This window comes from Mesoplodon mirus (genome assembly GCF_964341445.2).
Source record: "Mesoplodon mirus genome assembly, chromosome: 4".
Lineage (NCBI taxonomy): Eukaryota > Metazoa > Chordata > Mammalia > Artiodactyla > Ziphiidae > Mesoplodon > Mesoplodon mirus.
Window position 1 is genome coordinate 81,349,469 of NC_138979.1, and position 20,136 is coordinate 81,369,604.

Below are 20,136 nucleotides of genomic sequence, written 5' to 3' on the forward strand. Positions count from 1 at the left end.
CTGATGAGACCTGGTGGGGACAAGGAGGGGGCTGGACGGGAGGGAAAGGGGGAAGGTGGAGTGGGGGGCACCGTTCCAAAACAAGATGCTGTGGATCTGGCGACCCTAAACTGCATTGATCTTCTGGGCTGCCATATTCCATTACGGCCTCACCTCTGGTTTCCTTTCTCCCGAGTTCTCTTCCAGCGTTGCTGCTTTCCGGGTTTCTCTCTCCCACAGGCCTCTCTCTTTCCAAGCTTTACCCTTTGGAAACAGGAGCATGCATATTTTCCCCACTGGATGTCATTTCGTACATCAGTTTTGGATAGTTCTACTGATTCCCTGGAACCTGGGTTCCCATCCCAGCTCTGCAACTGACTAGCTATGTGACCTTGGCCAAGTTACTTAACTGTTCTGTGCCTCAGGTTCCTCATTATAAAATGGAGATAATACCAATATGGACCTCATAGGATTGTTGGGAAGATTACAGGTGCGAACAGAACTAGCTTAGGCTATCATATGGCACACAGCAGACCTGCCCCCCCCCAAAATGACTGTTGTTACTCTCTGCTGGCGTCAGCCTCCACGGAGAAAAGATGAATGAGGAATGAGCCCCTGTTTCTAGAAGCGATGCCCTCTGTTTACTCTTCAAGGTAAACTGAGACCCCAGACTATAGATTTCGGTGATCAGTAACATTTCCAAAGAATTGGCGCTGGGGACTCAGTTTAGGAAAAAGATCACAACTACTATTTACCATCACCCTCTTTCAGGAAAGAAAGGACATCAATACCCAAAAGAAAAAAGAGAACATCATCTCAAAAGATAGTTCTCGGGAAATGACAGTTGGCATACCTGAAACTAACATAATTGTCATGGCTACATTGTGTTTTTTATTTTTTCTTTCCTTTTTTCCTTCTGGATCACCACCCATCTGCAGATCAGCACTGGGAAATGCTGATCTCAGGGTCATTTCAACCTCCAGCCATCAACTAAGAGAAGGAGGAGAAATTGTAGCCTGGAGCCTTAAAAGGGGACAAGGAAGCAAAGCTGAGCGTCTCCGTGTTTCTCCAACAATAAGAGCAAAGTGCTGAGGAAACTCTGTGACAGAGCCAAGAGCTTCCTTCTCACAGAGCAATTTCAGAACTCAAACACACACCCACACAGCAAGGCAGGACGCTGGGTTTCCAAGAGCAGCGAATCAGGATTCCAAGTGCTGGAAGTGTCCGGAGGAGCTGCTCCCTGCCGAAGCCTGTGACAGCTGAAGCTAAGAAAATGCTGTGACAAACAGGTCCTGTCAGGACACTGGGCGGCTTCCTAGCCAAGTGACCAATTGCAGGAGACTGGGGAGAATTTAAATCCAGCCCAGCTGTCCCCCAGGAGAGTGACTAATCTCAACACTTAAGGACAAGCCCCAGACCAGCAGTCACTCAGACACAGGGGACGGTTTCCCTGCACGCAGATGGCACCCAAGCGTCTCACCTTGGGGCTTCTCCTGGAGAGATGGACCTGTCCCTGTTCCCTGGCAGGAGGCAGCCACCTGACCAGCCCCCTGCTGGCATTCATGTTCCTGCCCCTCCCTTACTCCTTTCACTGTATCTTTCCATCTGCCTCTTGAACTTGTTTTCACTTGAGGCAGCTGAGAGGTGTGAGGCTCCTGAAACCCACTGAGGGTCCTTGCAGCTGCTATGAGTCTTGGCTGATCCATCATGATTCCCTGGTTTGACCAGTGTTTGAAAATCATAACACCACTTAAAAGTGCTTAATAGAGAAAATCTTTGAGATGACACACATCAACCTGACTTCTTACTCCCTCAATGTTTCAAACACACAACACAGCCTTTCTGTTCAGCATCCTTTCTGGGGACCAGCCCTTGGAAGGAAACAGTTGGCACCAAATTAAGTCTGCTCTTAACTCCAGTGTGGAAGCCGTTAAGGTGATAAAGATGGACAGAGCAGGCACTTCCTCTCCAGGCAGAAGGAGGATGGGGGAGGCGCTGGCACTGTTGGCAGTGGCAGGGCTAGAAAGGGCTCTCGGGAGAAAATGAGCTGGACAGAGGCTTGGAGGTGGGGCTTTACACCTTTGCTTTTTATCTGAACTGACAGTGGGAAACTTATCACTGGGTCCTCCTCTTTTACAAACTAGAAAGGTGCTTTCATTCCCATTGGCCTGTTCTACAACATTCTGAGACAATGAAAACTGTGCCCTTAACTGGGCTGTGGCCTCCATGTTGGATACACATGTTGGGAAAAGCAAGGGGCTTTCTGAGCAAGTGGAGGGTGTTTAATTGTTATTAGAATCGTGTAGACCTTTGGGGTCAGAAAGGCTGAATGCTTACTTTTGCCATGTGCTAGGCCTAAGTTTGTTCATTCTGAAAATACTTTATGGGCTCTATTTACTAAACCATATACTTATCACCAGGGGCTGGGGATAAGGGAAAAAATAAAACAAAATTGTTGAGTCCATCTCCATAGGATACTGTCATGATAGATGTTAAGTGTACACACAGGAGAGGCAGCTACCCCAGACTGTCCAAGGAAGGTCTGGGGTCTTGGAATTCTTTGCAAAGGAGGTGATACTAGCCTTCGCCTTAAAGGAGGAGGGAGGGGAAGTAAGGATGGGTGGGGTGTGGGGTTAAGAATAGTGTGTGCAAGGAGGTTGTTCTAGAAAGCAGTAAGAACTTGTGCAAATGGGCTTCCCTGGTGGCGCAGTGGTTGAGAGTCCGCCTGCCGATGCAGGAACACGGGTTCGTGCCCCAGTCCGGGAGGATCCCTCATGCCGCAGAGTGGCTGGGCCCGTGAGCCATGGCCGCTGAGCCTGCGCGTCTGGAGCCTGTGCTCCGCAACGGGAAAGGCCACAACAGTGAGAAGCCCGCGTACCGCAAAAAAAAAAAAAAAAAAAAAGAACATGTGCAAAGGCACAGAGGCATGAAGTCATGGTACATTCCAGGGAACTGTGAGCAATAGCAATACAGAATGGCTGGAGGCCAGGAAGGCTGAAGAGAGAGGCAGGGACCAGATTAGGTATTACCTTGTATGCCATGCTAAGAGCAATGCGAGCCTTTATAGAATTCCACTATTTCTGAGAAGTATTTATCATTTGCGATCTACAACATCCCCAATTTGTAAAACCTAAGCAATTTAAAAATCTAGCAACCCTGCTTTACAAAGGGAAAGAGGCCCTGAGTGGTGAATTGGTTTCTAAGATGGATATCTATTTGCAATTTAAATTTGATGCTAGGAACAGTTGGCAACAAGGGCTTGGAGCAAGTCAGTTAAACACCAGACTTTCTTTCTGTCCTATTTTATCCTCCAATCATGTTTATACTTGAGTGAAGTACATGAGGACTGGGGCGAAGAATGGGCTTTAAAAAAATGTTGCACGGTCTTGTGCAAATATGTGTGTTTCTTACAGAGTGCCTGGACTGCAACTGCCCAAGGTCACTTCCTTTCACATCCACCTGGACTCATCCACTAAAAGGTGCACCTCACCTCATTCTCAGCTGATGGCAGGAGTTGCCAGTTCACGGATCTGAGGGTCAGAGCTAGTCCTTCCTTGTCTATTACCTTCCCAGACAGTGTCTGATGTTTGGGGGGCACCAGGACCCTGACCATGGTGTACTGGACAGCATCAGTTCTGACCAGTCAGATGTCCATTCTAACAGGTCAGTGCCCGAGAGGGACCAGTTGTTAAGCATCTTTACTATCACCTAGTCCAGGTTCCTGGATGCCCAATCTTATGGTGTGTAGAAGTGAGGAAGGCGCATTCAACTGACATCAGAATCAGGGTTGCAATGGAATGGGAGTTTTCTCTCCTTCAGAAGCTTTAGCCCAAGGTCCCACCTATAAGTCTGGGATGCTCAGGCCCATGGCCAGTGAGCTTGTCTGGCAAACCAGGGTATAGCATCACACTGAACTTTGACTGGACCAGAGGGGCATTTTGGGGAGACGAGCCCCGAGTCCTTCTCCAATCCTCAGTACTCACCTTCCCTCCTTCTAAACCGCTGAGGGCAGGGGAGCGGGTTACTACTAAGTCAGACCAGGCTCTTAGGAAAACTGAGCCTTTGGAAGAATGCAGGGGGATGAGTTAGGAAGGCTAGTTCTGAGACCTATTATGTAATGTTATTGCAGGGGGCAAAGAATTCAGAGGACAGGGCAGTCTAGCACGGCAGTCAAGACAGGGGCTTTGGCTTCTCATAGAATTAGGGTCATTTGCTTTATCACAAGCAAGTTATACAACCTCTCTGAGCCTCAGTTTCCTCACTGATGAACTAAAGATAGCCACCCTACCCAGCTTCAAGAGGTTTGGTGGGGACTGAGTGAGCTGGGGCTTTAAAGCAGTAAGCACGGTGTCTGGCACTATTTGCGCTCAACAAATAGTGGCGCCACTAATAGGTGACCATTGGGTTGCCAGGAGGATGACATGTGTTAGCGCCTGTAAAGCACTTGGAATAGCTCTTGGTTCATAGCAAGCACTCAATAAATAAATGAATGTTAATGACCACCATCACCTTCATCTTCACCATTGCCATGATTTCTGTTATTACTAGCTACATCCTCTTCAACAAGAGTTCTGTAACTCTTTTATGATTAGAGACCTCATTTGGGGACTAGGGCATTGGGTTATAAGAGAGGAGACCTGTGCAGGCTTGCCCTGTCCCTAATCAGCCAGGTGTGATCTTGGATAAGAGACACTACTTCTCAGGGTCAAATTTATCCTAATTGTAAAAAGAGAGGAGGTTTCTTAGGGGGAGCCCTGCACTCCTTTCCCATCCTAAGGCTCTGTGAGTATCAGCCTTCCCTAAGGATGCCGTGTATGCCCATCACTGGGCCAGACCCCAGAAAGATATTTATCCAGTAGATGTTTACTGAATGCCTTCTGTGTGTCAGGTTTTGAAGGCACCACGGTGGGCCCAGGGGATAATCAGAAAAAGAGTTTTAGCTTACGACTTGGTCCAATTGACTCTAAATTTGGGGTGCTGCATGAGTTGATGGGGGCTGTTTTACCAAAGCTCCACCCAATCTCTGATTTAGAATTTGAATTCACTCTTTGAATGCTTTGAAGAGCATTTTACATTTTTTTTTCTCATTCAGCCCCAGGGAGGCATTTTCCCAAGCAAGCAAGTTAGAAACAGAACTTTGAAAATCATCACTTAGGAAGAGATGTGTCTCTAGGGAAATAGCCTCTGGAAGAAAACTCCCGCCCTTCATAACCCGTTCTATGATTCCTTGGGCAGGACAGAACTTCTGAGATCACCACAGCAAAAGCCTTATTTTATAATAAAAGGAATCAAGAGTTTAGCAAAAATATATCTCAGTTTTGTTCCTCTAGACGATACACATGAAATTGTCTTTCCTCGTTTACTTCTCATGTGTTAATCCTTGGAAAATTTACTTCAAGAAGAGATTTTTCCTTCTTTCCTTCCTTCCTTCCTTCCTTCCTAACAGATCACAGGGTGCCATCATTGCCTTCCAGAAACAGCCATCCTTTCACAGAATTGTCTTCTCCCAGGGAGTGGTCCTGGCAGGTAATTTGTAATCTTCCCTAGCATAGGTCAATATCAAGTAGGGGAAGGGTGGGCAGGGCTGGTGCAATAGCACCGTGGTCTGGAGTATGATCCCAGGTCTCCCAGAAAGGCAAAGCATAGGGTGAGGAAGATAAGAGTCCTGCTCCTGGCGCCCCCTCACTGGCCACTGTGCTAGGGCACTGACCCCTGCTGGCTGCTCAAAGTTGGGTTGCTTCCAAGGATTAAATAAGTGACTGAGCTTGAAACTTGGCTTGCAAAACAGATATAGGGGGCTGCGGGGATTCTGGTCCTCTGTTTCATGTCCTTCCTCCACCAGTTATGGCAAATCCCAGATGAGTTAACAGTGTGTGGGGAAGACTGGGGGTGGGACTGGACAAGGGGCTGCGGGAGAGGGGTCTCAGGCCTGGGTCAGGACTGGTCAAGTCAGGGGTCAGCCTGAGGACAGGGGCACCAGAAGGGGGGATAATGTCACACAAGATGACACAAAATTTTTAGACAATTTTCCCCAGTGTGGGCCCAAGCAGGACCCGCCCCCCCCCAATGAAACACATCCATAGCACAAGAGCCCTGGGATTTAAATATATATGTAAATGCCCTTCTTAGCTCAGGCCTTGCAACTTATTTCTGGATACCATTAGAATAACCTAACGTGGGGAGTAGGGGCTTTACAACACATTTGGCAGGGAAGTGTAGCATTATGTGCAAAGTGATTTCCTGATTGCATTTTAAAACTTAAAAGTCACTGGCCTAATGGACATATATACACTACCAAACGTAAAATAGGTAGCTAGTGGAAAGCAGCTGCATAGCACGGGGTGATCATCTCGGTGCTTTGTGACCACCTAGAGGGGTGGGATAGGGAGAGTGGGAGGGAGGGAGATGCGAGGGGGAAGGGATATGGGAACGTATGTGTGCGTGTGACTGATTCACTTTGTTATGAAGCAGAAACTAACACACCATTGTAAAGCAATTATACTCCAATAAAGATGTAAAAAAAAAAAGTCACTGGCCTATAGAAGAAATTCGGTAAAAGTTCAGTGAATGGACAAGCGAGGGATGCCTGAATGGGTGCAGCTCTTACGTTTTCATAGCAGAACAATGGGCAGCTGCTGGCCCTTCCCTCACATGTCAAGGTCAGCAAGTGGTCTGGGCCAGGCAGAGCCCACATCTGGGAGAAGAGTGTGGGAGCCGAGAGGAAGGCCCTCCCCACCGCGTCCTCCATCACCTCAGGACTTGTCTTGCCTGATTTCCTTTCCAATCCACGTTTTTGAGGCGAACAGCTACAGAACGTAGCGTTTCTCTGTCTCCGCGTGGGAGCATGTCGTGTATTAACTGAACACTATTTGTGAAAGTTTTCTGAGCTCTTGGGGAAACCGAGAATGAGGAGGAGGAAGAGGCAGAGAAACGTTTGGTACTTGAAGAGCACTGGAGTTCACAGAAGGAATTCTGCGGGGGCCAAGATGGGAAGGGGCAAGGAGAAAAGGAGAGAGCAGGTAGTGGCGCCTGCCCCAGGTTTGAGTCCTTAGGGCCTTGGCATCCTGGACCAGGACTGGCATTTCCCTTTTGAGGGATCTGTCAGCTTAGCGAGCCCTCAACTAGCGCTGATAGTGAATGAAATAACAGATGGGACAAAGGAGGGGCGCACGCTGTGCGGGACTAGCCCCACGGAGGAAGGGACTTTCTGCCCACTCTGTGACCTCACTTTCTCTCTGCCCAGGGCCAGGAGGCTCTCCAATGGGCCCCTCAGAACCCTGGCTGCCCACTCCCCCCACCTGCTTACAGCGGCCTGGAGACTCTTTGTAGCGTCGAAGCGGAGAGGGGCCGGCCCAGGGGCGGGGCGCGACTCTCAGCCTCCAGGACCCACAGCAGGTGCGTCCCGCGCCGCAAGCGCGCACTCTTGGAAGTCCAGCGGCAGGGCAGGGGCTCGCGGTCCCCCCGCTCCCCCCGGAGAGATCGGGAGAAAAGCCAGGGTTAGACCGCGTGCCTGGGCACCCTCCACCCCAGCCCCCGAAGACGAGAGGGCGGTGGTACAGACTTTCCCGAAAGGTCTCCACCGCGGCGCTGCGAGCGCACAGGAACCCGGGGGCATAGGGGGAGCCGCGGGATTAGCTGAGCGCCCAAAGCCAGGTGAGGGTGGGGAAGGGATCTCAGCTAACCCCCGCGCGCTCCGCCTCTAGCGGTGTCAGCCCACACCCCTGTGCTGGGCTCCCGGGCCGGCGGGAGGCGCGTGTGCGTGTCTGTAGGTACTGGGGACACTCGCCTTCCCGGGAGCCCGTGAAGAGCCCCCGCCTTCCGCCCCGGCCCGGGGATCCCTTCCCCCAGCACAGAGATCCCCGCGCGCCCCCTGCCCACTTTGTTCAGGCGAGAAAGCGGCCGAGCAGGAGACAAAGAAACTCCTGCCTCCTCCACTCTCGGCCCCTCCGCCCGCCCCAGACACTCCCGGGCGCCCTCCCTCGACCCCGGCGACAACGCGCGCGGACATGCAGAGGAAGGGAGGCAGGGTGGGCGAGTCCGCTCCCCGACGCGGACCAGCTGGAGGCTGGCAGTGCTCCCTGCCCGGGGACTCCCAGTGGCAGCCGCGCCCCCACCCTCCGCCCCCCAAACAGTCCTGGGCTCCCGGCACAGCCACCCCCAGCCAAAATCGTCCCCCGGCTCTCCAGCGGAGCGACAGGGGGGCGCGGCGCACACAAAGCGTGCGTGAGGGAGGATGCGGAGTACCGGGGTGGTAAGAGATCCCGCCAGGGCTCGGCACGGGCCCAGGCGCAGCTATTTACCCGATTTCTTCTTCGATCTCCGAGATGTCTGCGAAGATGAGGAAGACCACGAGCAGCGTGAGCGCAGCCAGCATCCAGCTCCGGAACTGCAGCTGCATGGTGGGTTCGCGCCCACCGGGACCCGCGCGGGCCGGCGCGAGGAGCTGGGGCTGGAGGGCGCAGCGGCAGGCGCCGGAGCCTCCGCGCGTGGCGCCCAGCGGGGCAGACACCCTGCGCTCCGGGCGAGTCCGGGCCGGCGGCGGCGGCGGCGGCGGCGACAGCGGCAGACAAGGGTTGCTCAGGCGCGGCGAGGCGGCTCGCTCCCTCTCAGCTCCCGTCCGCCCCTCCTCTCTACTCCCCTCCCCTCCCTTCCCCCGCCCAGCGCGGGGCTCCGCGCGCAGTTTGACAGCTTCGCTCAGCTCCTCTGCCCTCCTCCTCCCACCCCAGTCAACTCCAGTGTCCAGCCTCCCGCCTTTGCTTCTCCCGCCTGGCTTCTTTCAGCTCCCGAGGGCGGTGGGTTGTGGCCGGAGCCTGCCACTCCCCGCTTAAGAAGGCTGGGCTCGGGGCACCGGGTGCGTCCGCGTACAGAGCTGAGCCCAGGGAAGAGCGAGCACCGCCCGGCGTACCCCGCCGGCTGGCAAACGCCCTCCCTCGCTCGCTCTTTGTCCAGCGCCCTCGGTTTCTCACAAAGTTTTCCCGACACAAAGACCAACACCTGGGGACAGTCCCCAGCGCGCGGCGAGGAGGCCGTTTCAGCCAGGCAGATGTTTCAGCAGTTGACGAATTAGGAGGGGTGGTGGAGGAAGGGGAGAGGAGAAGAAATATCCAGGACAGGCCAACTTCGGCAGAGATGCAGACTGCAATTTGTGGGCGAGGTGCTCGACCGCCAAGAAACCACCGCCTTCAGGCGGTCATCTTGGTCTCCACTGATAGACCCAAGGAGACCGGGTCCAGAGAGTCCCCTGAGTTGACTGAGCTCTTGCAGCCTTGCCTAGAACCCTGGCTCCTGCTGGAGTGGCTGCTCTACCCACAATGGCAGACTCAGTGCCCGCCCTGCCTGGGCCCTCGCGGTGCTAATTCTGAGCTGGGCTTCATCTTACCAGCTCTTGCCCTCTCCTGGCAAAATCAATAATTCCCACCGCCCGTCCCCCGCCCTGGAGTCCTATCTTGATCTAAAGGTCTGCTAGAAAATATGGCTCCCACAAGGGGTAATGCCCCCCGTGCTGAATATTTCATGCTTCCCCAACCTTAGACAGCTTAACTTAAATTACACTTTGCACCAACCATTAGCCTGGGGTGGGGAGGGCCCCACTAAGTTTGACTGGAATTAGATAATTACCCAAATTTTCTTTTTCTTGCACTAATTGTCACAATCCTGAAATCAGGCAACTTCCCAGAAATGACAAGCTGGTTATGAAAGTGAGAAGCTATATGGAATGTCCTCTCTGGAAAGCCCTGGTGAATGAGCGGGAGAGGCAGATTGGCTGTGCCTCCGGGGCCACCCATACAGAGCCAGGTCCCAGAGGGCCTTGGAGAGGAGCTGGCAGTGTCCAAGCCCCTTCAGAAGAGCCCTGGGTTGGTAAGAGGGCCTTTTCGATTTCCCCTGCAAAGCACTGGCTATGCTCTCCCTCTCTGTTGTATTTGTTATCATTTTGCCTTGTTCTTCTGAGACGAATGGTTGGGATTGTGGGATAGGGAGAGGACAGAACAGGATACAGCTGTTATGCTGCTTAACATTTCAATCACTCAGCCATTCACTCCATCACTTGGCAGTATTTATTGAGCACCTACTCTGTGCCAGCCTCTGTGCTAGGGGCTAGAGATAGCGTAAGAAGAGAGAGGCCCATGTTTCCTGCCCTCTAGTGGTTCATGGCTCACGAGGAAGACAGACCTGGAAATTTGTAGTTGTGGTAGGGGCTGTGAGCTACAATACAGCTATGGCCTCTTGAATAGCTTATAATTGATTAGTAAGATCACCCGCAAAAGCAAGAAGGAACTGGCTGGCCTCTCTCTCCCCGGCTCTCTGCTTCTCTACCAACTACACTCTTACTATGGGGAACATCGTGGAGAGATTGCCATGATCCTAAATTTATCCCAGGTCAGGTAAACGTCACTGCCATAAACACTGCTACAACAGAGTCTATTTCCACTTCTATTAGGTGACCTATGTTATCATCCCAGCCTCAGAGGCTTCCTTCTTTTGGACTCACTTGAGGAGTCATTATGAGTGGCCAGGAGGAGTAGAAACTTGGTGAATAGTTCCATCCCTTATAGAGAAATCCTTGTAACCAGACCCAAAGAGCAAGATCCCTCAAGTACATCTGCTGGGAAACAGCGCTAGCTTGGTAACGTGGAGGCTGTCCTTGCACTGAGAGTCATTGAGATGGGATTTTACTCGGAGAATAATAGGGAACCCTTGTGATAGTTGATTGTGGACTGCTGTCCCTAAGCACTTGGACTTGAGTCTGTGTGGGCCAGCTACTCTTACAGTGATCTGTGTACATTCACCGCCCCTTGCAGCTGTCTCCAAAAACTGAGTTTGCTCCTGGGATCTGGAAAGAGGAAGAATGATTGGATCAAAAGTGTCACGTCTGCTGATGCTGGGTAACCTGCCCTCTGGGCACACGCTTGGCTTGGCCATCCTGACCCCTCCTCTCCTTCTGACCCCTCTGTTTAAGCGTGACTTTTTCCTGCCTTGGTTTGTCCAAGAAACTGGAAGGTCCCACAGTAATCATTTCTTTAAGCTAAGTCATTGAATGTGTGGGTTAAAATATAGGAGTTTATGGGAGTAGCAGCAAATGAAAAGTCACTACCACCCATTAACATTTTAGCTCAAATTAATAGAGTCTATTAGCTATTCAGGCACCTCATCAGGCCCCAGGAAGTGCATATTAGTGAGGGAAAGAGGAACAGGAAGCTCTGCAGAGCCCTGAAGGGGCTCAGTCGAGTCTCACCCAGTCATGGGGCAGTCCCTTCTCATCCCTGACACTGGCTAAGGGCGTGCTTCCCCTTCCAGGGGCCAACTTCAGGAGTGGGGACCGCCACCCAGAGCTGAAATTCGGAGAAACTCAAAATCGCATGTACCATTTACACATCTAACTAAACTCCCTCCACCTCTCACCCCCAGATATATAGACTTTTCACCAGAACTACTTCTTAGGTGGTAATGAAGAATCCTTTTGGCAATCCTTTCACATGAGTACCACCTTCTTCATTTTACACTGGAGGAAACTAAGGCTCAAAAGAGGCTAAACTGCCCAAGATGTTTCACCTGGCAGAGAGGAAATTTTAATTCAGTTAGGCCTCCCCTGGGCCTCAGCAACTTCTGGGATCAGATTGCCAAGGCCCCTTCCAGCACTCCAGGCAGTTCTAAATGGATTTGTAAGCTACCATCACCTTTGATTCTTACTGTATCTTCTTAGTTCTGGGATGTCAGGATTCAAGGAACAAATTTATCTTCACTCCCTGCACACCCTTCATCACTGGAGAGACCATGATCATAAATCTCAATTTTTGTCTTTCCACATCAAAGAGCCTAGGCCTTTCAGTCAATCCAAACTTGTTTTAAAAACTCGGTAATAGGGCTTCCCAGGTGGCGCAGTGGTTGAGAGTCCCCCTGCCGATGCAGGGACACGGGTTCGTGCCCCGGTCCGGGAACATCCCATATGCCACCAAGCGGCTAGGTCCGTGAGCCATGGCCGCTGAGCCGGCGCGTCTGGAGCCTGTGCTCCGCAACGGGAGAGGCCACAACAGTGAGAGGCCCGCGTACTGCAAAAAAAAACCCCAAAACGAACAAAAAACCCTCAATAATAAATAATAATTTTCTCATTCCGAACTCTTAGCTGGTAACTAACACCCTTGAACTCTCTCCAAGAGAGAGAGAATTTTGACATTTTTAACATTTTAGAATGCTAAAAACCTGCAAAGTGGTAATGACCTGACTTTTTCATCATCTCTGAAGCAGAAGCTATGAACAGCTATCGGCGGAACAGGGTGGGTTGGGGGGTATAAGGAAGTAGAATATCATAGTTAGAACAGACTCATAGGCTGTTGTGTTTCTGCACCTCCAATAGCTGAGAGAACCTGCCTTCCCTTCTGAAATTTACTCTAAATTTGAATGTTCTCAGAAATGCAACTTTTCACCCTTCAAAATCAGAATCGAGCCATAACAAGGAAAAGTAAACGGGCACATTTGCATTCCATCTGTAGCTTTTGTAAGTGGTAAAATTGTATATTAGCCAAAGAAAGGAAGGAAATATATCCAGGCAATTGCTGTACATGTTTCTGGGATTATCAGCAGGAGATCTTGGAAGGGACTTGGGAATGTGCTCCCCAGGGAATTGGAGGTGCTAGCAGACAGTGGGGAAATGGTTCAGTTTTGCTGGGATTTTTCTAACCCTTCAGACGGTATTAAAGGAGGTTTGAACCAAAGCATGAAGTCAGGTACCAGATGGCAAAGATAAACCTAAAAGAGTGTCCTCACATCTGAAACTAGCACAACTTTGTAAATCAACTATACTTCAATATAAAAGGGTTTAACAACAACAACAAAAAGGAATCATACAATTAAAAAAAAAGCATCCATTATACCAGTCCTTTGTCAGATACACATATTAAAAATACTTTCTTACAGTCAAAAAAAAAGAAAAAGAAAAGGAATGTCCTTTCTCTATTCTGACCAGTGCTTCAGTGAAATTATCACTGCGATCCTGGAATCAGCTTTCTCTGAGTCAGCTCACCCAACTTTGCTCAGAGTCCAGCATGACCCCTCACCTGCCACCACCCCTTGAGGCATCTGAGGAAGCTGGCCTGAGCCGGCCATCCGTGGCACTCAGTCCTGTGTCTCTTCTTTTAACCTCAGTTTGGATCATGGACCTCCATATTTTCAGAGCTGGAAGAGTGGGTAGAGACAGCTCCTGGCCACTCATTTACTTAAGTGTTGCTGCATCACCTGTCATGTGTCTGGAACTCTGCCAGAGGGCTGGGATGTAGTGGGGATCCGTAGACACAGTTTCTGCTCTCCTGCAGCTTGGAGTCCTGGGGGATTTTACAGATGGAAAACCCTGGGACCCAGAGACCAAAAGAGTTGACCACAGCCCCACTGCTAATTTCAGAACTGAGAACAGAATTCAGCTCTCCTGTCTTCTAGTTGAGTTCAGTGCTAGCTCTCCTGCACATACCAATTTTATTTAGTTTTTCATGACATTTCAGTGAGATTGTAAATTCTCAAGGGGTGTGGACCTCTATTTCTCTTCTGGTCCCATGTTATCCATTGTGATAGAAACTAACTCAATACCTGTTCCAGCCATGGCCAATCTCAAGCCCCAGCCATCACCTCACTGAAGGCAACGTTGAGAAGAGTGGATATAGTATTTCTACCATGTACAGACCATATATGAAATAATCTCAAGAACATAGATAAGGGACTTCACTGGTGGCGCAGTGGTTAAGAATCCGCCTGCCAATACAGGGGATACGGGTTCAATCCCTGGTCCAGAAAGATCCCACATGCCGTGGAGCAACTAAGTGCATGTGCCACAACTACTGAGCCTGTGCTCTAGAGCCCGCAAGCCACAACTACTGAAGCCCGCGTGCCTAGAGCCCGTGCTCCGCAACAAGAGAAGCCACCGCAATAAGAAGCTCGTGCGCTGCAATGATGAGGAGCCCCCGCTCACCACAACTAGAGAAAACCCCATGTGCAGCAATGAAGACCCAATGAAGCCAAAATAATAATAATAATAATAATAATAATGATAAATAAATAAAATTTAAAAAACATAGGTAAAATGTAGAAAATAAAATTAAGAAGTGATGCATTCCTAGTATGTATTGTCTTTAATATAATTTATTTATAATTTATCAATGTACGTTTATATATTTTAATGTTTAATGACAGCCCTTTTTAACAATCAGGCATTTCCAGTGCAACACTGGTGACCAGTGGCAACAGGAAGTTGCCACAGTCACATCATCCTGGTGAGCAGGTTGGGTGAAATACCATTTCTAAAGTAGACTCCAGATGAGATAGTCTCCAAAGCCATGGCAGCGTTCATCAGAATATCCACCTGCTGGGATCATAGCACAAACCACTGGTTAAAGGGGAGTGCCCCTTGGCCCCAAGTGGGTTTCTTGTACAATGTCCCTTTAGGAGTCCTCTTCTACTTCTCCTCAAATGTATTATTTTGGTTGTACATCTTTTTTTCCCAGTTCCCCAAGTCAGGTTTGATAAAGCAGATTGGGAAAGTTGCAGAAGGATCAAGAGACCAGTGGTTTTATAAGTGTATTAGTTTGGATTAAGTTTAGCTGCAAGCAACAGTAAACACAAAATGCCCCAAAACAAGTTTGTTTTTGTTTTTGTTTTTTCTCATGTGCGAGTCTCCAAGCACATAGCCAGGGCTGGTTTGGCCATGGGGTCCCCAAGGTCCTTAGGGACTCAGGTCCTTCCAGCTTTCCCCTGTCTCATCCCTACAGTGAGGCCCTTTCCTTGTGACCCATCACATCCAAGTTCTAAACAATAGCATGGAGGAAGAGACAAAGGCAAAAAGAAAGTTCTTGAAACTGGCCACATGATACTTCTGCTTCTGCCCCTTTGTCCTGAACACTGTCATGTGGCCACGCCTAGCTGCAAGAGAAGCATGAACAAATCTTTATTCTGGCCTTCTATGTGCTCAGCTAAGAAGTCTATCATGGAAGAAGGGAAGGAGAGATGTGGGGGACAACTGGCAGGCTCTCCCACAGTGGGGATGGAGAAGACCACGGCAGGCTTTTTCTCTCCCACCTCCAGCTCTGCACACAAACCCTCATTAGGCCTGCCTTCAGATGACTGTGTGAAGCAAGGACTTGCTGGAAGTTGCTGACCAGAAATAAGCATGTGTGTGGGTAGCAGAGCTGTTTCTGTAGCTGAGTTTCATGTTGTTGCATTTTCTGTTTCTTAGCACACTATTTTGCTACCTTTATTTCATTGTTATCACCCTAGGAGGCAGTGTAGTGGTTTGTATTAAGCAGGTATTTTGATTCTAATGCTTTGACATCTGGATCCTTGCTGACCCTGGAGAGACAGACTACCCTGCCCAGGGTAGTCAGTTCCTAGAGATGGTAAAGGATTTGCCTGGAATTGTGCCTTTCATGTGCAAGCCAAACAATCCAGGGTCCACACCCCAACCACCTCTTTATGGGGCTCTCAGTCTGGGCCACTATCCCCTTGTCCTAAATACCCTAAGGCCAGTAACAGATACCTAGAGAGAGACCCTATGCCCCAGAGCCCACTGAAATTATGCAAACCAGCCAATCCTAAGCCTGCTTATCCTGCCTCACCTGTTCCTTTCCATGGAAACCACAATAAAGGCTCTTGCCCACATTTTTTCCCTACACATTCTGCTTTCTGACTGACCCTGGTGCTTCCCCTGGTGGTCCTGCATGGCATGTCATGCCCCCCTCCTCTTGGAACTGTGAGTGACAAACTATCTTTCTGATGGCTCTCCCGATCCATTTGCCTCACTGTAGCTGAATAATAACACCTACTTTAAAAACAGAGCAGTGCTCCTCAGACTATTCATGGTGCAGGACCAGCATTTATATTAGGTTTTAAATTGCTCATTGATTGCAGACCAGTGCATGTCCTTCTGCATGACTAGTATGCAGTTCACACCATGGGCTACTCACTGTGGGTGTCAGGCATCCCCAAACCCTCTTCATCTAGGGGAGCCCTTAATCACACACAGAGATGTTGTAAATGTGAAATTGTTATAAAAGTTTCTAAATGTTTGTCTTTACTTTCTGTACTTATCTCAGCAGGGATCAGTAACATACAGTTCACACACCAGTACTGGTCCATGGACCATACTTTGAGTAGTTCTGGTTTAGAGTTGATTTCCAGATCATACAGATCACTGTTCAGAACTTAGTTTCTTGTGTGATCTTGATTCAAGTTTCAGTCTCCTAAATATTAAGTGAGGAAAATAACAATACTCAACTCACAAATTTCAGTGAGAATGAACTAAGATAATGTAACTAAAGTACATGGAATTCTAGCATAAAGTAAATGCTCATCACATATGGACTTTCATGTATTATTTAGGATAATGCAAAAATGGAAAGGATATATATTTATATATATATAAATTATTGCTGGATGGTGAAACTTGGGTTGATCTGTATTTTTCTACATACGTTTCTCTGTTTTATAAAATTTTCTACAATGGTCATAAATGACTCTGTAATCAAGAAAAATGTTATTAAAATTTGTCATGCCTATTTTCTCTGCACTGAATTTTTTCCTCCCAAAGTTTAATATTCTTTCTCAATAACCCAATATAAACGCACATATTAAGAAAATTGGTTTTGCAAACAATTTCCAATCTTTCTTTGATGTTTTGTAAACATCTACCTAGTATTCATATTGCAATTTCCAATGAAGGAAAGCACAGCCTACAAAACCTTGCCCCACTCATGTTGGGAGCCTTGGAGATTCTTCCCTCTCATATACTTCTCACCTGATGTCACTGATCATCACTTAACCTGGATTTCTCTGTTGGTTGTTCTACATCTCAGCCCAGCCTCAGCTTCTGGAGCAAAGGGACGATTCAGAGAGCCACCTGCAGGGAGAGGAGACAGTGGCTTAACGCCCACATGGTGCCCCAAATCTTGCAACTCCCAGGGGCTGAGGGGGCCTCTTCCCCTCTGCCCCACCACTGCTCAAATTCTGCTGACCATGGTTTCACGCTGGCCACAATACTGACGATCTGTTAAAATGAAGGGTGAGGGTGAAAGAAACATGAAGTTCATAAAGACATCCTTTCTTTTCAAATCTTCACAAATAAAGTTCTTGGCCAGGGCTTCAAGGCATCCTATGGTGCACAGCTCTCTTTGAGAAGAATAATCCTCACTTTAAATGCAGTTAGGTGACCACTACACATCTTGAAATATCCTCTTTTTTGCTGGGAGGAAATTTATTGAGATGGAAAAGCAAGCAGTAATTTAAGTTTCCCCAGACAACATATTTTTTTAAAGAAATTTATTAAATCCAAATTGTCTCAAACTCTTCCAAACTCTAAAAGGGTATTATTACTACTCAACATTTATTACAGTGAACATTTTTTTGGGAAAGACTATCTTTACCACCAAGTAGAGTTGCATGTTTTTATGTTACAAATATTCTTCATAGTACATTGGAATCCCACATGCAATTGAAGCTTAGACTAAAAGTTTACATACAGGGAGATAATTTTGACAATTCTGAATGATTATGGAGATTTGTAGCTGTGTACCTGCCTTTACATAAGCATATTATTGGTGATAGCTATGACTTCCTTGCTTCCAAGTCCTTAGTCAGTAATAGAACCCCAGTTATAACCGTGATCCAATGAAGAAGTACAGTCCATTTCTTAGGTTTCTGGAAATTCACTGAGATGACAGATGAGAGCTGGGTCACTCTTTTGGTCCGAAAGCTGTTTAGTAAATTTTCCTGAGTGGCCCTGGGAGCCACCTCTAGCCGTCTGACATCAATGGGAGGTAGATTGGGCACCTAACAGCCACCCTAGTGAGCACTTAAATTGCTCACATACTGAGTCAGAGAAATGCCACAAGATTTTCCCAATATAGCAGCGCATGGGTCCGGGAGAGATTAGGAAGGCCAGTTTACTCTTTCAGTTTTCTTCCAAAAGGAAAAAAACTGGGGTCTCAGATCCAGAAGGGCCCCATTGTGGGTTATTTTACCTCTGTAAGTGCTCATAAGGTCCTCGGCCAAACTCTCTCACATCCACTGTTTCAGCTGTTTGTGTGGATTGTGCTTCTAGAGCTTACAGGGAAGGTCAGGAAGAAAGAGAGACCCGGTGACAGCTGGAGAACTTGGAAGACTTTCTTTACAATGTCCTTCCTTTCCCCTTTTCCTCTGTGTGAATAATCCCCATTTGGACCATTTGATGAGTTTTGTAATTCTTTTTTTTTTTTTTTTTGGTGTATAGTTGATTTACAACATTGTGTTAGTTTTAGGTGTACAGTAAAATGAATCTGTTATACATATACATACCTCCACTCTTTTTAAAATTCTTTTCCTATATAGGCCACTACAGAGTACTGAGCAGAGTTCCCTGTGCTATACAGTAGGTCCTTATTAGTTATCTTTTTTAGATATAGTAGTGTATATGTGTCAGTCCCAATCTTCCAATTTATCCATCCCCTCCCCTTACCCCCCAGTAACCATAAGTTTATTCTCTACATCTGTAACTCTATTTCTTATTTTGTAGTTTTCAAGATATAAGTGAGTTCCTTTGACTTTTTATAACAACCCCCCCTCACATTCTCAGCACTGTCATCCTATTTTCTACTTGAATTGGTAACGTCTTAGCTTTTATGTGTTTTATAAACCTTTTGTTTTTTTCCCTATAGTTCAGCTCATTTCAAAGGATACTACTCTCTTGTGGTTCCAGGCCTAGCAAAGGGGATGGCATCTTCCCCTCCCCTTCCTTACCATGTCTGTGTGCCAGCTGCTGAGAGGGGCAGATGTCCTTCATGCAGGATGAGTGCCCCAGGATCAGACCACAGCTGGCCTCCGGCAGAGGTGTGCCACTGCAAAGGGAGAAAACAAAAGCAAAGCTGCATTCATTTCAAGCTCCATTAGGGGCATGTGTTGGGAAAGGACATCAATGGGAAAGATGAAGCTGGCAGGAAAAGAACTTCTCTTCCTTCGTTTCTAGAATGGAATTGACCACAAATAACGACAAAGCAGAAATCACTAAGTGGCATCTATTTTTTAAAACAGGGAAATTTAAAAATCATATCCCAGAAACATTTTGTTGTTATTTCTAAAGCATAGCTAAAAAAAAAAAAAAAAGAAGAAAGTAAATACTAAAAAGATTACTGCCACTTGGTTCTTTTTTCCTTCACGTGGCAAAATATTAGCCGGGACCCAGGACAACAGTGCACAGCTAGCCATTGTGAGATTATGAGAGGGAGACTCTTTGAATGAAGCAGGAATTGTCGTTCCAAGGTTGCTGCAGCCGTTTGAAAGGATAAACTCTTAAGTATCAATAATATTGATGATTCATCATAATTTGCTAGATAATAGAAAACCATTTTACAGTTTTGCTTTCAGAAGCCGGTAAAGAGAGGGCTTCCATAGGGAGAGGTTTACCACTCAAAAGTCATCCTCATTCACTGACAAAATAAAATATAAAAGGTATTTTCAAAGAAGATGTGGATAGGAATATAGTTTTGGATGTTTGTAAACTAGTCCCTGCAGAATCAATCCTTACTCTGCATTCATACAACTTGTACATTTATGGCTGTTCCACAAAAGGAGGAAATTTTTTCTGTCAGTTATTTGATTTCTTTTATGCAATCAGTCCTGGATGCTTTCATTTCCATTCATTTGATAAGCTTTTCCCCCCAGCTGCTTTTGTTGTCCTGCTGTAATAGCCGAGGGGAACCACCGGGTGGCACTGTGCAAGATGGGCTGCGGGGTGGGGGTCGGGCTTACCCAGAATGAAGTGGTATCCCTGGGCTGAGCCAGTGCCAGGAAAGTACTGGACCACCAAGAGTCGAAAGGGAAATTGAGAGAATGGGAGTATAGCGAGGAGACAATCACCTAAAGGGGCAAGAATCTTACATTTTGCTTATTGACCTGTCTCAGAAGCCAGTTTCAATCACAATGTAACTGGAATTGAGATGAAAAAGTCATTACAGTAGTATCTCTGGAAATCAGTATCCAAGGCAAACAAGTCAAGGGGAGATGGATGTGGATTATCAAAAACTGGTTGGAAAATCCGAGTTATTTCTTCAGAGGAATCCAAGGTATTTCTTCAGAGGAGTCCTTTTCTTAATGCCCCTTCTAGCTTGGGTGAAGAAATTAAATTTGAGCAGTTCTTCAAACAATCAATAA

The 20,136-nt window shown here is 47.8% G+C and overlaps 1 protein-coding gene across 2 annotated transcripts in view; it reads right to left on the reverse strand.

Annotated features, from left to right (window-relative positions):
• Window positions 1-8,377, reverse strand: part of ST8SIA2 (ST8 alpha-N-acetyl-neuraminide alpha-2,8-sialyltransferase 2) — a gene marked incomplete at both ends in the record, with an annotated part of 59,884 nt that extends 51,507 nt beyond the window's left edge. For both annotated transcript variants that reach the window (XM_082619073.1, XM_082619072.1), the window contains one exon: window positions 8,280-8,377. In XM_082619073.1, coding sequence (XP_082475199.1) covers window positions 8,280-8,377 — 98 coding nt within the window. The remainder of the gene's footprint in view (window positions 1-8,279) is intronic.
• Window positions 8,378-20,136: the final 11,759 nt, after the last annotated feature.